The sequence below is a fragment of the Salmo salar genome, chromosome 06, assembly GCF_965601325.2.
Source record: "Salmo salar chromosome 06, fSalSal1, whole genome shotgun sequence".
NCBI lineage: Eukaryota > Metazoa > Chordata > Actinopteri > Salmoniformes > Salmonidae > Salmo > Salmo salar.
Genome location: NC_138296.1, coordinates 79,562,165 through 79,579,311, shown reverse-complemented (window position 1 = coordinate 79,579,311; position 17,147 = coordinate 79,562,165). Strand labels below are relative to the sequence as shown.

Here is a 17,147-nt window from a genome sequence, read left to right as displayed (position 1 = left end):
TTGTTATACCCATGGTATACAGTCTGATATACCACAGCTGTCAGCCAATCAGCATTCAGGGCTCGAACCACCAGTTTATAACAGACTTTATACCATAGGTATGACAAAACATGTATTTTTACTGCTCTATTTATGTTGGTAACCAGTTTATAATAGTAATAAGGCACCTTGGGGGTTTGTGGTATATGTCCAATATACCTTGGCTAAGGGCTGTGTCTAGGCACTCCGCATTGCATTGTGTCGTGCATAAGAACAGCCCTTAGCCGTGGTATATTGGCCATATACCACACCCCCTCTGGCCTTATTTCTTAAATATATCCAGCTACTTGTGTCTGTCTGTAATGAATACAACAACTGTAGCCAGTAGAGGCTGCAGTCACTGATTTATGCAAAAGGTGAGAGTTACCATTGCCATTCAGAATAAGAGGATAGGAGAATAACCTTCCTGTAAATAGTTGACACTATTTTACATCATCATTTAACATTGAATTTAACATTGAAGTGTTGAATAATGTAAATGTAGGCAACATATAAATCCAACAATAGCCTATGTGTGATTGAAAGCATTCTGTCTGGCTGCATCACCGCCCTCAAACGAATGGCTCTCCAGAGGGTGGTGCGGTCAGCCCAACGCATCACCAGGGGCATGCTGCCTGCCTTCCAGGACATTTACAGCACTCAGTGTCAAAGGAAGGCCAAGAAAAGCATCAAGGACCTCAGCCACCCGAGTCACGGTCTGTTCGCTCTTCTACCATCTAGCAGACAGAGAAGGTACAGGTGCATCAAAGCCAGGACCGAAAGACTGAAAAACAGCTTCTATCTCCAGGCCATCAGCCTGTTGAACACCTTCTATCTCCAGGCCACCAGCCTGTTGAACACAATCTCCTGTAGTAAGAGACAAAGATAGACTCCCTCACACAAACAGATACACACACACACACACACAAACAGATACACACACACACACACACACACACACACACACACACACAAACAGATACACACACACACACACACAGACATTATAGAGACATTAAACACTGGACCGTTTCTTTATATTGTTCTTCACACTGTAAACCACTGTACATTTACAGCAGTGATGCTGTAATATGTTTTTACAGTAAGAAAAATAGTACTAAAGCAAAATGACAGCATTAAGCTGGCAACTCTGGTGCCACTATAATGCAGTACATTTACAGTGAAAAGTTTTACTGTCTATACTGTATTTTGCACATAGCTCATTTCAATATATTGCATTTTGTTACACTGTTTATACACACTGCATATTTAAATACTGGATTCTTGACATAGCTCACTGTAATATATCTGCTGCTGTACATAGCATTCTTAGTATATATTTTTGGTGTATATATGCATGTATATATGCAAGGATATTGTTTGTGGACTTTAGCTGTAGAGAGGGTCATCGGCTGCCATCTTCTCTCCATCGAGGTCCTGCACAACTCCAGGACAAGGAAGCGTGCAGGAAAGATCACAGGAAAGATCACCCATCCACACCAGTCACCCCTTCCTCCAAAAATTCCCCTCTGGCAGGCGGTTCAGGTCACTCATGACCAAAACCTCCCGCCACCTTAAAAGTTTCTTCCCCCGGGCAATACTGCAATTGCACTCGGTTAATCTCTCTGCATTTAGATATATTCATACCACAGGAGGTTGGTGGCACCTTAATTGGGGAGGATGGGCTCATGGTAATGGCCATCCTCCCCTCAGCAGCCTCCACTGATTCATACTGATACTGTAAATTTGTACATCTACTGTATATCAACTGTATACCCACTGTATATTTGTATATCTGCTAATTCTTATAGCTCTATGCTCACTCTAGCTAGTTGTATATAATGTATGTAAACTTTGTTTAAACTCTGCTGTCTGTATTCTGTCTCTTAGTCTATCACTAGCAGCACCATATCACTAAGTACAATTCTGAGTACGGTATGTGTAAATGTACTTGGTGAATAAAATGGATTCTGATTCTGATCATGATTAAAAATAATTCTAAAGGCTTTATGAACCAAATACTAAATGTATCTCATATCCACAAGTTGTCTGTTTGTACTGTAATGTTAAGAAAATTCTAATTCACAGGAGGCTGGTGAGGGGATGATGGCTAATAATGGCTGGAATGGAGAGAACGGAATGGTTTTAAATACATGGAACCATGCGTTTAATGCGCTTGATACCATTCCATTGATTCCATTCCTGCCATTACTAGGAGCCCGTCCTCCCCAATTAAGGTGCCACCAGCCGCCCGTGATATATATGGCATACTATTTTGTTTATTGTTGCCTTATTATTGATGCAGTTGCTGTTGCAAAAGGAAGGGCTCAAATACAGTATTTAAAAACAAGTTTACAGATGGAAAAATTACCTGCATTCGCTCAATCTGGGCATTGCAAATTCTCACATTACATCCAATGAACAATCACGACGTCATATAATGAGCAGACAATGAAAATGACGTAATCAATAGGGAGATCAGTTTCTCGATGTGTAAAACACAGAAACATAGAATCACAAGACTATTTTAAAACGTGTTGTTTTCTATCATTACACACGAGATATCCCTAAATTATACCAAAGCAACTACATCATTTTTTATTTAGTTTCGAGACAGACAAAACGCGGAGCGACACAGGGCTCAAATGGCGTCCATTTCAACTATCATATGATCGGTTTGCTGCTGAGTCTCTCCGTTTGCGCATGCCAAATGGCGTAGTGCATCTGTGCATGAGCAATCGAGAGGAAGTGGCGGGTGATCTAGGTCCGCACCTTTTCCGGTAACACAGCACTGCCACCACTGTGACTGAGCGATTGTAGAGAGGTAGAGAGGCAAGAGCGGGGATAACCAACCTGGGGACCGGGGGTTGCCGAAGTTGCAGGTACCTATCGCATTTTCCAACGTGGCTCTTTTTGTGTAAGCTTTTGATTTATATTACGCGCTATTTTCAGCCTAGAATAATGCGCTTTAGACAGAAGGGTAGCCGATTAAAGTTGTGCTCTGTCTGTCTGACACCCCTCCCTTTTCTGAAGCGCTCCGCTCCTGTGTTACAGAGAGAGAGGAAGAGCTGAAAGTCGGAGGAATCAATGACCTTTTGAGCATTCTAGACCTGGATGTCTCGGCGAAGATACGACCGGGGGTAATCTTATCTGTCTCTGTTACAATGAACTACCGAATAGAATCGTTCTTTTGAATCCGCCGATTGGAATAAGGGCAAGTGGACAGCCGGCAGACAAGGAGGAAGTCGGATTTACCACGGGCTTTTGAGAGGGCCTAATTTCTTAAACGCAACTATTAGGCTATATATTTTTTTGTATTCCTCTGTCTACATTATTAAAAACACAAAGGTAGGCCTACGCACCGGGAACTGACATTGGGATTTAAAGATGACGGTGCACTAATCGTTTTAATCAAAGAGACAGTGTTTGAATCGGAGTGTTGTGGATTACGAAAATATTTCCCCACCCTCTCCCGTGCACTGAGACGCCCAATTTTCGAGCACTTAAATTTCCCTTTGAATCCTCTCGAATAGGCTAGCACCCAGCTATTTTTGACAGCTGTTAGTGTAACGGGATATTTGTATCTTTCAGTGGATCATTTTCCATTGACTGACCGTGAAACGTTATCTGGAACTAACTTTTGTTACTGCTACCTTAATTTATACTTGTCAATCCACCACTGATAGACTGTCACGTGGATTTATGCTGTCAGGCAACCTGCTACAGCATTAGAAACAAAAATCTGTTATGTCTGATTTTTAAGAACCATTTCTGCTCTCTTGAAATCATAGGGAAGTAATTTACTTTTTCCCCCCCAAGGAAGTAATATTTATGCACAGCCTACAAGATGGGGAAAATGCTCTCGAAGATCTTTGGCAACAAGGAGATGAGGATATTGATGCTTGGACTTGATGCTGCTGGCAAGACCACCATCCTCTACAAACTGAAGCTGGGCCAGTCTGTCACCACCATCCCAACAGTCGGCTTCAACGTCGAGACAGTCACCTACAAGAACGTTAAGTTCAACGTGTGGGATGTGGGGGGCCAGGACAAGATCCGGCCGCTGTGGAGGCACTACTACACTGGCACCCAGGGCCTCATCTTTGTGGTGGACTGCGCCGACAGGGACCGGATAGACGAGGCCCGCCAGGAGCTCCACCGGATTATCAACGACCGGGAGATGCGGGATGCCATCATCCTGATCTTTGCCAATAAGCAGGACCTGCCCGACGCCATGAAGCCCCACGAGATCCAGGAGAAGCTGGGCCTGACCCGGATCAGAGATAGGAATTGGTACGTTCAGCCCTCGTGTGCTTCCACCGGTGATGGACTATACGAGGGTCTCACCTGGCTCACCTCAAATTACAAATCTTAATGTTCATCACTTCTACGCTCAGCCTGGACTGTTTAGTTACAATAACAAGCAAAAGAGAAGAAGTGAAATGAACAACAGATGGGAAAAAAATGACAACCTGAGGCAATGAATGAATAACATGACTTCTCAGATGAGTAGGCCTATATAAAAGAGAAGTTTGATTATAATCCTCCATTTTTTTTATTTTGATTATGGTGAATGACGCCCCTATAACCCATGTTTTTTATAAACAAAATACAATTCTTTTTGGCTGGCTTTTCTTTCATTTTTTTTGTTCGCTTTGACTCTAGTATACTTCACTCACAGTCTAATCACTTAATAATTCACAAAATATTATTTTCAGAAGCTCTGAAAGATGCAGATAACATTTTTTTTCTCTTGTATGATTTATTTCTGCGGTGGCAGGGTTAGGGTGTGCTATTTTTTTGTCCCTCAGTTATAGATACATTACAGACAGCCTTCTATTCAGTTTTCATACAGTATTCTCATGACCCAATTTCCACCCAAAGGATGGGAAAGGCCAATGCCCCTGTGTGGACGTTACCCGCTCATATCTGCACCGGAAACCAAGGGGCAGATTCAGAATATCAGTTCTCATGGTTCCAAACTGCCACCATGGTTTTTAAAGAGTTAAGAATGTGTATTACGGACATGTAAGGACCTCATGAAGAAGTACTGTTTTCACTTTTGATTGATTGTACAAAATTGTTGAGATGATTGAGGAAAATGTGTTAGTACTTAATTCCTTAAACAGTGATTCCATCCCATGTCTGCTAGGGAGGTTTTCTGAGAAGACACTATGGACACTGCGACATGGATGGATGTCATTGTATTTTTGTTCTGTTTCGGGTCAGAGTCTGTTACCACTGATCTCTTTTTGCCTCTAATCTTCCAAGCGCTTCCATTTCCAGTTGAGTATTTGTAGTTCCGGCTGCCTTTTGGGAAGCCCTGAGTTACAGGTGCACCAACAGAAAGACCGATGGCGTGGTGGAAAGCACCCTCATAGCTAAGTCTTCACTAGGGGTGGGAATGACTACCCTATCCACAAGGGGGTGGGGGGACTACCCTATCCACAAGGGTGTAAGGAATGACTACCCTATCCACAAGGGGGTGGGGGAAACACAATACTATAGGGCCCCTTGACTAAAAGTGCGCACTTGACTCTCTGACTGACTCTTGGGCCCAAGTAAGCAAGTGTTTACTTTTCAACCCAACACCACTTTCATGGTGCTCTGCTCTCCGGTAAATGGGGCCTCCTGCTCAGTTCGTTTAATCCATTCACATCAGTTGTACAGCTCTTCATGCAGTCAGACAAGACTACATGTTCTGTTCATAAGTTATAGATATGAAAATGCTTTGTTTTATTATTTTTGTTCCATTTGCTATGCTGATGAAATAATAAAAATATGTATCCAGATCAACATGGAAGTGGAGATTTTTCAATATGAACCCTGCAACATTTCACATTATCAATGAGCATGTACTTGCCTAAAGGATTTGAAATGTCACGAAAGAGGAAATGAAATTGGGCGTTTATAAGAGTTAGAAGGGGGGAAAAAAGTTGATGTGTGAACTGTGAAGTCAGTTTGGTGTGTTTCCGTTGTGCTCGTGAGTCACCGGCTGTGAATAAGTGATGGTAAGATCTCTGGTTTCAGGGTAGTGATTGGCAGGTAGCTTAGGTCAAACTTTCCAGGCCTACCTCAAGACCTCTATGTATTTCTTAGTCCATCATTAGAATACTGTAGTAGGAGTCTCGTGTATTCAACCCAAAGTGCTTTTTTTGACATTTAGGGACGTGTAAGCAAATCATGTCCAAGCCGTTGTTCTTTTGTGAATTTGTAAGGGGTTCTGTTTTGGAACTCTGTTTCTTCATCCTTTGTCAAACTTGAAGTTTTAAGCAAAGTGAGTCCTAAAGTTGGTGTTGGTTTGAGAACATAGGAGACTGCTGGCAGATTGATATATTGAACCCCACCACTTAGGGGATTACCCTCAAATGGCCACAGTTGAGAGACATCGACTATGAAACTCACTGACACTTGTGTACATAGCGAATAGATAATCTGATTGATGTGGGTCAATCAAACAAAGCTTTGTCCTCAAAAACAAACAACTCAGTGTGTTTGAGTATGTATGTTGACCTGTATAACTATATGGATCCACAGATTTAAATAATACATAAGGCAAGGGGGGAAAAAGTCAGTCACATTTGATCATTCTCATAGTTGCTCAAAGTAAGTTACTGTATTGGCAAATCTGTTGGCAAGTGTACTGTAATGCATTTCAGTTCACACCAATGAGAACTTGCTTGGCGACTGGGCTGGAGGGTGATGTCATCCTTCATGCTTGTGTGACCTGTATAGGGAATAGGGTGTCAGCCGCACAAAAGGCCCCAACCAGCCTGGCTGGCAACTCGCCCTGATCTAGTATCAGTTATTGTTATTCTTATTGTGTTACTTTTTATTATTACTTTTTATTTTAGCCTACTTGGTAAATATTTTCTTTTTGAACTGCACAGTTCATTAAGGGCTTGTAAGTAAGCATTTCACGGTGAAGTCTACACTTGTTGTATTCGGCTCATGTGGCAAATAAAGTTTGATTTGATTTGAGTTTACTGCTCCTTAACCATTAGAGTGGGGGACTGCAAAACTGATCTTAGATCAGTGTCTATGGGCAAGTTAATCTTCTGACAGATGGAGAGGCAGGGTGAATTATTGGTGTGACATCAGCGACTGAAATCAGAAAATGCTAGAAGAAGACAGAGGGAAGATCTCAATTGCATATTCCTCCTGTCGGCTCTCCTCGTCTCCATCTTAAAACCCATTGGACGAGAAAGCCAGAGGTCCCCCCTCTGACGATCTCCTCCAATGGGTTTTGAGAAGGAGGCGAGGAGTATGAAATTGCGATTCTCCCATGCACGTCAGTGTGATTGTTGTTTGGGGTGTGGCCCGGCCGTCCCCGAGTGCTAAGACAGCCAGCCAAGTGTGACGCTTCACTTTTGCTTTTAGATGAGGTTCAGTGTGACCTTTCTGATAAAGAAAAAAACAAGGAGCGGTTTAGGGTATTGGATATATTTGTAGTATTCTACTCTACAGTTTGTAGCAGTTTGTATTACCCACTCAAATTAATCAGGCAGCAAGTGTCCACCCCTGAGTCTGTGAAGGAATGTCAGTCCTGCTCTTGTCTCTCACTCCCTTCCCTGATTAAATGGAGGCATGGCTGCAGTGTTTGCTGTGTTGTTTGTTCTGTGTCTGTTGGTTTGGAGTTTGACCTGGGTGTCGCTGTGTTGAAAGGATTGAGTGACTCAGGCTGTCTGGACCAAGGACGTGTAGTTCAAGTCCACACCAGGGAGATCAAATGCAGCCGCCTGCTGTCTCGTCCAAATCAACCTGCTTTCACCGCTGATGCCTTTGCAACTGTCTGTAAGCTTAACTACATTGTAGAAAGACAAAGTAAAACTTCCCCCTGCTGTCCCTCTCGATAGCTGTATGGCAAATGTTTGAATAAGCAGCGTCTCCATTTGCCTGGTATGCACACTAGAGATCCCAGCATACACGGTGAGGGGAGTTGAACTCTGGCTACGTCACAGTCGACTGTTGTGGCTTACTCTCCTTGTATCCTCTCCTTCTCTACCATCTTTCAACTTCAATAATCTGACAACATATGAGATGCGAAAGCACTGTGTTGGTATTTGCTTTTACCAGTCCACTTCTCTCCAAATCAGCTCAGACGAAAGAGAGGACCCAAGGACAGGAAGCCATTTTAGACTTGAGGCGCAGCCCTATAGTGTTTGATTAGAGAGGCTCAGAAGCACACGTGTCAGAGGCTTTTCGACAGCTGTCACTGCACTCTGTGCCGGATGTACAATAGACAATAGCTAACATCCTCTGCTGTCTGTCTCACCTGTGGCTACATGTTAAAGAGTTTGTGTTCTGCAGTGTAAAGTTTCTGAACTTTATCATGAAGGTCTGTCTGAAAGACCTCTTTTTAAAGTTAGTAGACACATGTAGGTCTGCGAAACACACACATTGAAGTTGTATTCCCTGCTTTTCTGGTTCTAATATTTTGACATCAAGATTAGGGGAACTACTATTGAATTGCTCCCTTTCCTCTCATTTCTTAAAGAAGGGTTTAGAATAGAAAGTTATTAGAGGCACATATAGTTAGTATGATTGAATGAAAGGCAAAGAGAACCTGCTTGGGTTTTGCTGGGTGGATTTAGCCCCCAGCCGGACCATTGTCTGCTGCAGGGTGGGGGTGGACCGATCTATTGTGTTTGTTTTGGAGGCGTGAACTAAAACAAAAATGTTTAATGGACCTTGTTGCCAGTTCCCTGTAATTTAGTTTACTCAGGCGTCCCTCCCTGCTTTTAATCTTAGTACTGCTGTGTTGAACCACACACACAACAATTCTTTCTTGAAAAAAACATAACTATTTATAGACACCACAACCAAATGCAATGCTACTTTGGTTATTAATGGACAGTACATTTACAATCACACAGTATTGGTAAACGGGATGTTTGTTGTGTTCACTGGGGTAACTAATAAAAGAGTTAATGATGTTCATCACATGACAGCCTCATTCAAGCCTACCTATGAAACAGCTATACACACATTAACCCAACTCCAACACTACATTTACATTTACATTTTAGTCATTTAGCAGACGCTCTTATCCAGAGCGACTTACAGTAGTGAATGCATACATTTCATACATTTTTTTTCCTGTGCTGGCCCCCCGTGGGAATCGAACCCACAACCCTGGCGTTGCAAACACCATGCTCTACCAACTGAGCTACAGGGAAGGCCACACTACCATTAACATAGCAGCAGTTGTTACAAGACACACCTTATTTATATATTTATTTTTTTACCCCTTTTTCTCCCCAATTTCGTGATATCCAACTGGTAGTTGGTCTTGTCTCATCGCTGCAACTCCCGTACGGACTCGGGAGAGGCGAAGGTTGAGAGCCGTGCTTCCTCCGAAACACAACCCAACCAAGCCGCACTGCTTCTTGACACAATTCACACTTAACCTGGAAGCCAGCCTCACCAATGTGTCGGAGGAAACACCGTACACCTGGTGACCGTGTCAGTGTGCACTGCGCAAAAAAGTATTTGATCCCCTGCTGATTTTGTACGTTTGCCCACTGACAAAGAAATTATCAGTCTATAATTTTAATGGTAGGTTTATTTGAACAGTGAGAGACAGAATAACAACAAAAAAACGCATGTCAAAAATGTTATAAATTGATTTGCATTTTAATGAGGGAAATAAGTATTTGACCCCCCTCTCAATCAGAAAGATTTCTGTCTCCCAGGTGTCTTTTATACAGGTAACGAGCTGAGATTGGGAGCACACTCTTAAAGGGAGTGCCCCTAATCTCAGTTTGTTACCTGTATAAAAGACACCTGTCCACAGAAGCAATCAATCAATCAGATTCCAAACTCCCACCATGGCCAAGACCAAAGAGCTCTCCAAGAATGTCAGGAACAAGATTGTAGACCTACACAAGGCTGGAATGGGCTACAAGACCACCGCCAAGCAGCTTGGTGAGAAGGTGACAACAGTTGGTGCGATTATTCGCAAATGGAAGAAACACAAAAGAACTGTCAATCTCCCTCGGCCTGGGGCTCCATGCAAGATCTCACCTCGTGGAGTTGCAATGATCATGAGAACGGTGAGGAATCAGCCCAGAACTACACGGGAGGATCTTGTCAATGATCTCAAGGCAGCTGGAACCATAGTCACCAAGAAAACAATTGGTAACACACTACGCCGTGAAGGACTGAAATCCTGCAGCGCCCGCAAGGTCCCCCTGCTCAAGAAAGCACATATACATGCCCGTCTGAAGTTTGCCAATGAACATTCCAGCATGACAATGACCCAAAACACACGGCCAAGGCAACAAAGGAGTAGGTCAAGAAGAAGCACATTAAGGTCCTGGAGTGACCTAGCCAGTCTCCAGACCTTAATCCCATAGAAAATCTGTGGAGGGAGCTGAAGGTTCGAGTTGCCAAATGTCAGCCTCGAAACCTTAATGACTTGGAGAAGATCTGCAAAGAGGAGTGGGACAAAATCCCTCCTGAGATGTGTGCAAACCTGGTGGCCAACTAGAAGAAACGTCTGACCTCTGTGATTGCCAACAAGGGTTTTGCCACCAAGTACTAAGTCATGTTTTGCAGAGGGGTCAAATACTTATTTCCCTCATTAAAATGCAAATCATTTTAGAACATTTTTGACATGCGTTTTTCTGGATTTTTTTGTTGTTGTTATTCTGTCTCTCACTGTTCAAATAAACCTACCATTAAAATGATAGACTGATCATTTCTTTGTCAGTGGGCAAACGTACAAAATCATCAGGGGATCAAATACTTTTTTCCCTCACTGTAGAAGGGAGTTCTATGCAATCATAGGTCTATATAATACTGCACGTTTTCTAGATTCTTTTCTGGATTTGGGGACTGAAATGACCCCTGGTGGCGTGTGGGTGTGTGTGTGTGTGTGTGTGTGAGCTGTGTGTGTGTGTGAGCTGTGTGTAAGATGACTATGCAAAAAAATTGAATTTTCAACACGTTTCTTATAAAAAGAAGTGATGGAGTCAGTCTCTGCTCTACTTTTAGCCAAAAGAGACTGGCATGCATAGTATTGATATTTGCCCTCTGATTACAGTGAAGAGCAAGACATGTCGTTCTGTTCTGGGCCAGCTGCAGTTTTTCTAGGTCCTTCTTTGCAGCACCTAACCATATGACTGGGCAATAATCAAGATCAGAAACTAAAACTATAGCCTGCAGGACTTGCTTTGTCTTTATAACCATTGAATCAATATGGTTTTGACCATGACAGTTTACAATCCAAGGTAACACTAAGTAATTTAGTCTCATTAACTTGCTCAATAGCGACATTATTCATTATCAGATTCAGCTGAGGTCTAGAACTTAGGGGATGATTTGTACGGTACCAAATAAAATGCTCTTAGTTTTAGAGGTTCAGGACTGGTTTATTACTGGCCACCCATTCTAAAACTGAATGCAACTCTTTGTTTAGGGTGGCAGTGGTTTTAATAGCTGTGGTTGCTGACGCGTATAGGGTTGAATACTCAGCATACATAGACACACAGGCTTTGTTTTAATGCCAGTGGCAGGTCATTAGTAAAAATAGAAAAGAGTACATGGTCATGAGAGCTGCCCTGCGGTATACCACAATTTACATGTTTAGCATTAGAGGAGCTTCCATTATTAAAGAAAACACTGTGTTCTATTATACTTAACAAAAATATAAACGCAACATGTACAGTGTTAGTCCCATGTTTCATGAGCTGAAATAAAAGATTCCAAAAATGTTTCATATGCAAACAAAGCTTATTTCTCTCAAATGTTGTGCACAAATTTGTTTATTTTGTTAGTGAGCATTTCCCATTTGCCAGAATAATCCATCCACCTGACAGGTGTGGCATATCAAGAAGCTGATTAAACAGCATAATCATTACACAGGTGCACCTTGTACTTGGACAATATAAGGCTACTAAAATGTAGTTGTCACACAACACAATGCCACAGATGTCTCAAGTTTTGAGGGAGCGTGCAGTTGACTTGCTGACTGCAGGAATGTCTCCAGAACTGTTGCTAGATAATTGAATGTTAATTTCTCTATCATAAGCCACATCCAATGTTGTTTTAGAGACCACGCCAGCCCAGGACCTCCACATCCAGCTTCTTCACCTGCTGGATTGTCTGAGACCAGCCACCCGGACAGCTGATGAAATTGTGGATTTGCACAACCAAAGAATTTCTGCACAAACAGTCAAAAACCGTCTCAGGGAAGCTCATCTGCGTGCTCGTCGTCCTCACCATGTTCTTGACCTGACTGCAGTTCGGCATCGTAACCGATATCAGTGGGCAAATGCTCACCTTCGATGGCCACTGGCACGCTGGAGATGCCGGCCCCATGTCTCAAGGATCTGTACACAATTCCTGGAAGCTGAAAATGTCCCAGTTCTTCCATGGCCTGCATACTCACCAGACATGTCACCCATTGAGTATGTGTGATTGCTCTGGATCAACATGGACAACAGCGTGTTCCAGTTTCCGCCAATATCCAGCAACTTCGCACAGCCATTGAAAAGGAGTGGGACAACATTCCACAGGCCACAATCAACAGACTGATCAACTCTCTGCGAAGGAGATGTGTCACGCTGCATGATGCAAATGGTGGTCACACCAGATACTGAATGGTTTTCTGATCCACGGCCCTACCTTGTTTTTCAAGGTATCTGTGACCAACAGATGCATATCTGTATTCCCATTCATGTGAAATCCATAGATTAGGGCCTAATTAATTTAATTGACTGATTTCCTTATATAAACTGTAACTCAATAAAATCTTTGAAATTGTTGCATGTTGCGTTTATATTTTTGTTCAGTGTAGATGGCTCTGAATCCACGATATGGAAAAGGTTGAAAAAACGTTTTCGGCAATCAGTTTTGCTCAATAATATCAAAGGCTGCACTGAAATCTAACAGTATAGCTTCCACAATCTTCTTATTATAAATGTATTTAGACCAATCATTTGTGACAGTGCAGATCATGCTGATTGCCCTTCCATATAAGCATGCTGAAAGTCTTTTATTCATTTGTTTACAGAGAAATAGCATTGTTCTGTATCTGGTCAAACACCATTTTTTCCCAAAAGTGTGCTAAGAGTCGGCAGCAAGCTGATTGGTTGGCTGTTAGAACCTTTAAAGGGTGCTTTACCATTCATGGGTAGCGGAATGACTTTGGCTTCCCTCCAGGTCTGAGGACATTTCATGCATGAAAATGATGGCTCACAATTTGTTGTTGGCATTTCATACCTAAGTTTGCCTACTTTGCTAATGAAATAGTCATTAAATTAATTGGCAACATCAAAAGGCTTTGTGATAAATGAGCCATCTGATTCAATGAAAGATGGAGATGAATTAGCCTTACTGCCCATAATTTTAGTTAAAGTATACTTTGTCATTTATCTTGGTTTCATAACACAATTTATTTTGTTTAATTTAGTCACATAATGTCTCAATTCACAGTAAGTTTGCCAATCAGATGTGCAGCCAGACTTATTCACCACTTCGTTTGCCTTGTCCCACCATACAGCTTTTCAATTCCACATCAATACACAGGTCCTTAACAGTTCTAACAGTTTGTTTCTTAATAGGTTCATGCTTATTAATAACTGGAAGAAACAATTTAATAAATACATCAAGTACAGCGTCTAGATGCTCCTCATTACACACATCAGACCAACAAAAATTTTTTGCATCTTCAACATAGGAATCAGTACAAAACGTTTTGTAGGATCTCTTGTACACTCTTGTACACGCTTTCCGGAACAGATATATTTTCTATTACCCTTAAACCTGAGGAACTTGGTCACTATCGGCCTGGGTCTGTCACCTGGGCTGGTTACAGGTTTTCCAGACCTGTGGGCGTGGCTCCACCTCAATCTCCTATGATCCATCTGCAGCTTTTCAGTGATCCTTTTTCTTACCTTCTTTTTAGACTCGGCTCAGTTCTCGAAGACTGGTATGCCATCCACAACGATGTTATTCCTCATGGATTGTCCCTCCTGATCAGGGGTATTCAACTCTTACCCTACAAGTTCCGGAGCCTGCTGGTTTTCTGTTCTACCTGATCATTAATCAGAGCCAGGTCTAAATCAGTCCCTGATTAGTGGGAGGGGAACAATGAAAAAACACAGTGGAACTGGCTTTGAGGTCCAGAGTTGAGTTTGAGGGCTCTAGATAGTCTGTTTTCCCAGTCTTTGTTAATAATGATTCACAGACAGTGCTTATGTCATCTCGCGTGGACTTACAGTTTGTTGTCATCTTGCTGCAAGTCTCTTTCAGGACATCCACCTCTCGTTGGGAGAACTGTAAACTGTTCTTAAGGTCCTGGACATCTCGACTCAGATTGTCCATTCTTTTGCTAGTTGAGTCAATCATTATTGGGACGAAGCTGTAGTAACAACTGCTTGTAGAACCCTTTTTGTTGATTAAAAGATCATTCACCTGTGATAGAGAAACACTATCTTCTCCGTTACTGCCACCAGCTTTGGTTTTGGATGTCATGGTAGGAATGTATGCCAACGCTGGTACTCCATGCAGTTCCAGACAGGGCAGGTTACAGGGCCAATGGAAACCAAAACAAACAGCAGGGATTTAGACAGCCACAAGCCAGGGACAATCTGCGGTCCCAGCCAAAAGGTCTAACCGCGTTGCGTGCTGTGTTCAAGCTTTCAGGAAACCTTGCTAGCTTGGTAGGCTAGCTGTTTCGCCAAGCAGCTCTTCAGACTTTTGGTTTGCAGGATCCCTGGACAGATATTAGTGGTCCCAGCAACTGATGGTAATCGCATCACGGGATCAAAATTCTAAAGGTAGCTAGTAACCAAACTTTTTAAATAGAACACTTTTTCAGAGACATTGAAAACTTTCAAAACAACAAACTGTGCATTGAGAGGATAGTTAAGGATCATATCACCCCCACCTTACCTGTCCTGGACTTCCTGACAGGCTGCCCCCAGGTGGTGAAGGTAGGAAACAACACCCCCACAAAGCTGATCCTCAACACAGGGGCCCCACAAGGGTGTGTGCTCAGCCCCCTCCTGTACTCCCTGTTCACCGACGGCTGCATGGCCACGCACACCTCCAACTCAATCATCAAGTTTGCAGAAGACACCACAGTAGTAGGCCTGATTTACCAGTCGTGTAAAGTACTTAAGTAAAAATACTTTAGAGTTCTACTTAAGTCTTTTTTGGGGGTATCTGTACTTTACTATTTATATTTTTGACAACTTTTGCTTTTACGTCACTACATTCCTAAAGAAAATAATGTACTTTTTACTCTATACATTTTCCCTGACACCAAAAAGAAAATGGTCTAATTCACGAAAAGCTCTGGTCATCCCTACTGCATCTGATCTGGCGGTGTAATCGGCCTGTGTGTAGCTGGTGTAGAGAGTCAGGCGCAGGACAGCAGATATGAGTAATCAATGTATTTACTCAAGTATATAGAAATACCACACAATATACCGAGCCCACAATAACGGACCGTATACAAGACAAACAATTACTCACAAATAAACATGGGGGAACAGAGGGTTAAAAAATGAACAAGTAATTGGGGGATTGAAACCAGGTGTGTAAGACAAAGACAAAACAAATGGAAAATGAAAAGTGGATCGGCGATGGCTAGAAGGCTGGTGACATCGACTACTATGGCAATAAATAGGCCATAGTGGTGAAATAATTACAATATAGCAATTAAACACTGGAGTGATAGATGTGCAGAAGATGGGTGTGCAAGTAGAGATACTGGGGTGCAAAGGAGCAAAATAAATAAAATAAATAACAGCATGGGGATGAGGTAGTTGGATGGGCTATTTACAGATGGGCTATGTGCAGTGATCTGTGAGCTGCTCTGACAGCTGATGGTTAAAGTTAGTGAGGGAGATATGAGTCTCCAGCTGAAGTGATTTTTGCAGTTCGTTCCAGTCATTGGCGTCAGAGGACTGTAAGGAAAGGAGGAATTGGCTTTGGGGGTGACCAGTGAAATATACCTGCTGGAGTGCGTGCTACAGGTAGGTGCTACTATGGTGACCATTGAGCTGAGCTGAGATAAGGTGGGGCTTTACCTAGCAAAGACTTATAGATGACCTGGAGCCAGTGGGTTTGGCAACAAATATGAAGCGAGGGCCAGTCAACGAGAGCATACAAGTCACAGTAGTGGATAGTATATGGGGCTTTGGTGACAAAACGGATGGCACTGTGATAGACTGCATCCAATTTGCTGAGTAGAGTGTTGGAGGCTATTTTGTAAATGACATTGCCGAAGTCAAGGATTGGTAGGATAGTCAGTTTTACGAGGGAATGTTTGGCAGCATGAGTGAAGGATACTTTGTTGCGAAATAGGAAGCTGATTCTAGATTTAATTTTGGATTGGAGATGCTTAATGTGAGTCTGGAAGGAGAGTTTACAGTCTAACCAGACACCTAGGTATTTATAGTTGTCCACATATTCTAAGTCAGAACTGTCCAGAGTAGTGATGCTGGACGGGTGGGCAGGTGTGGGCAGCGATCGGTTGAAGAGCATGCAATTAGTTTTACTTGCATTTAAGAGCAGTTGGAGACCACGGAAGGAGAGTTGTATGGCATTGAAGCTCGTCTGGAGATTAGTTAACACAGTTTCCAAAGAAGGGCCAGAAGTATACAGAATGGTGTTGTCTGCGTAGAGGTGGATCAGAGAATCACCAGCAGCAAGAGTGACATCATTGATGTATACAGGGAACAGAGTCGGCCCGAGAATTGAACCCTGTGGCACCCCCATAGAGACTGCCAGAGGTCCGGACAACAGGCCCTCCGATTTGACACACTGAACTCTGTCTGAGAACCAGGTGAGGCAGTCATTTGAGAAACCAAGGCTGTTGAGTCTGCCGATAAGAATGTGCTGATTGACAGAGTCAAAAGTCTTGGCCAGGTCGATGAATACAGCTGCACAGTATTGTCTCTTATCGATGGCGGTTATGATATCGTTTAGGACCTTGAGCGTGGCTGAGGTGCACCCATGACCAGCTCGGAAACCAGATTGCATAGAGGAGGAGGTTCGGTGGGATTCGAAATGGTCGGTAATGTGTTTGTTAACTTGGCTTTCGAAGACCTTAGAAAGGCAGGGTAGGATAGATATAGGTCTGTAGCAGTTTGGGTCTAGAATGTCTCCCCCTT

The 17,147-nt window shown here is 42.8% G+C and overlaps 1 protein-coding gene across 6 annotated transcripts; it reads left to right on the top strand.

The window, feature by feature from the left end:
* Positions 1–2,685: 2,685 nt before the first annotated feature.
* LOC106608083 (ADP-ribosylation factor 6) lies at positions 2,686–5,814 on the top strand. 6 transcript variants are annotated; one of them, XM_045721015.2, is made up of 3 exons: positions 2,686–2,900; positions 3,073–3,366; positions 3,838–5,814. In XM_045721015.2, exon 3 carries the CDS (start codon positions 3,866–3,868, stop codon positions 4,391–4,393), a length of 528 nt encoding a protein of 175 aa, XP_045576971.1. In that variant the 5' UTR covers positions 2,686–2,900; positions 3,073–3,366; positions 3,838–3,865; the 3' UTR covers positions 4,394–5,814. The 6 variants fall into 6 exon arrangements, with proteins under 6 accessions (XP_045576971.1, XP_014061256.1, XP_014061260.1 ...); XM_014205784.3 differs by having other exon boundaries at positions 2,729–2,935; positions 3,073–3,158; XM_045721016.2 differs by having other exon boundaries at positions 2,731–2,900; positions 3,052–3,158.
* The last annotated feature ends 11,333 nt before the right edge of the window (positions 5,815–17,147 follow it).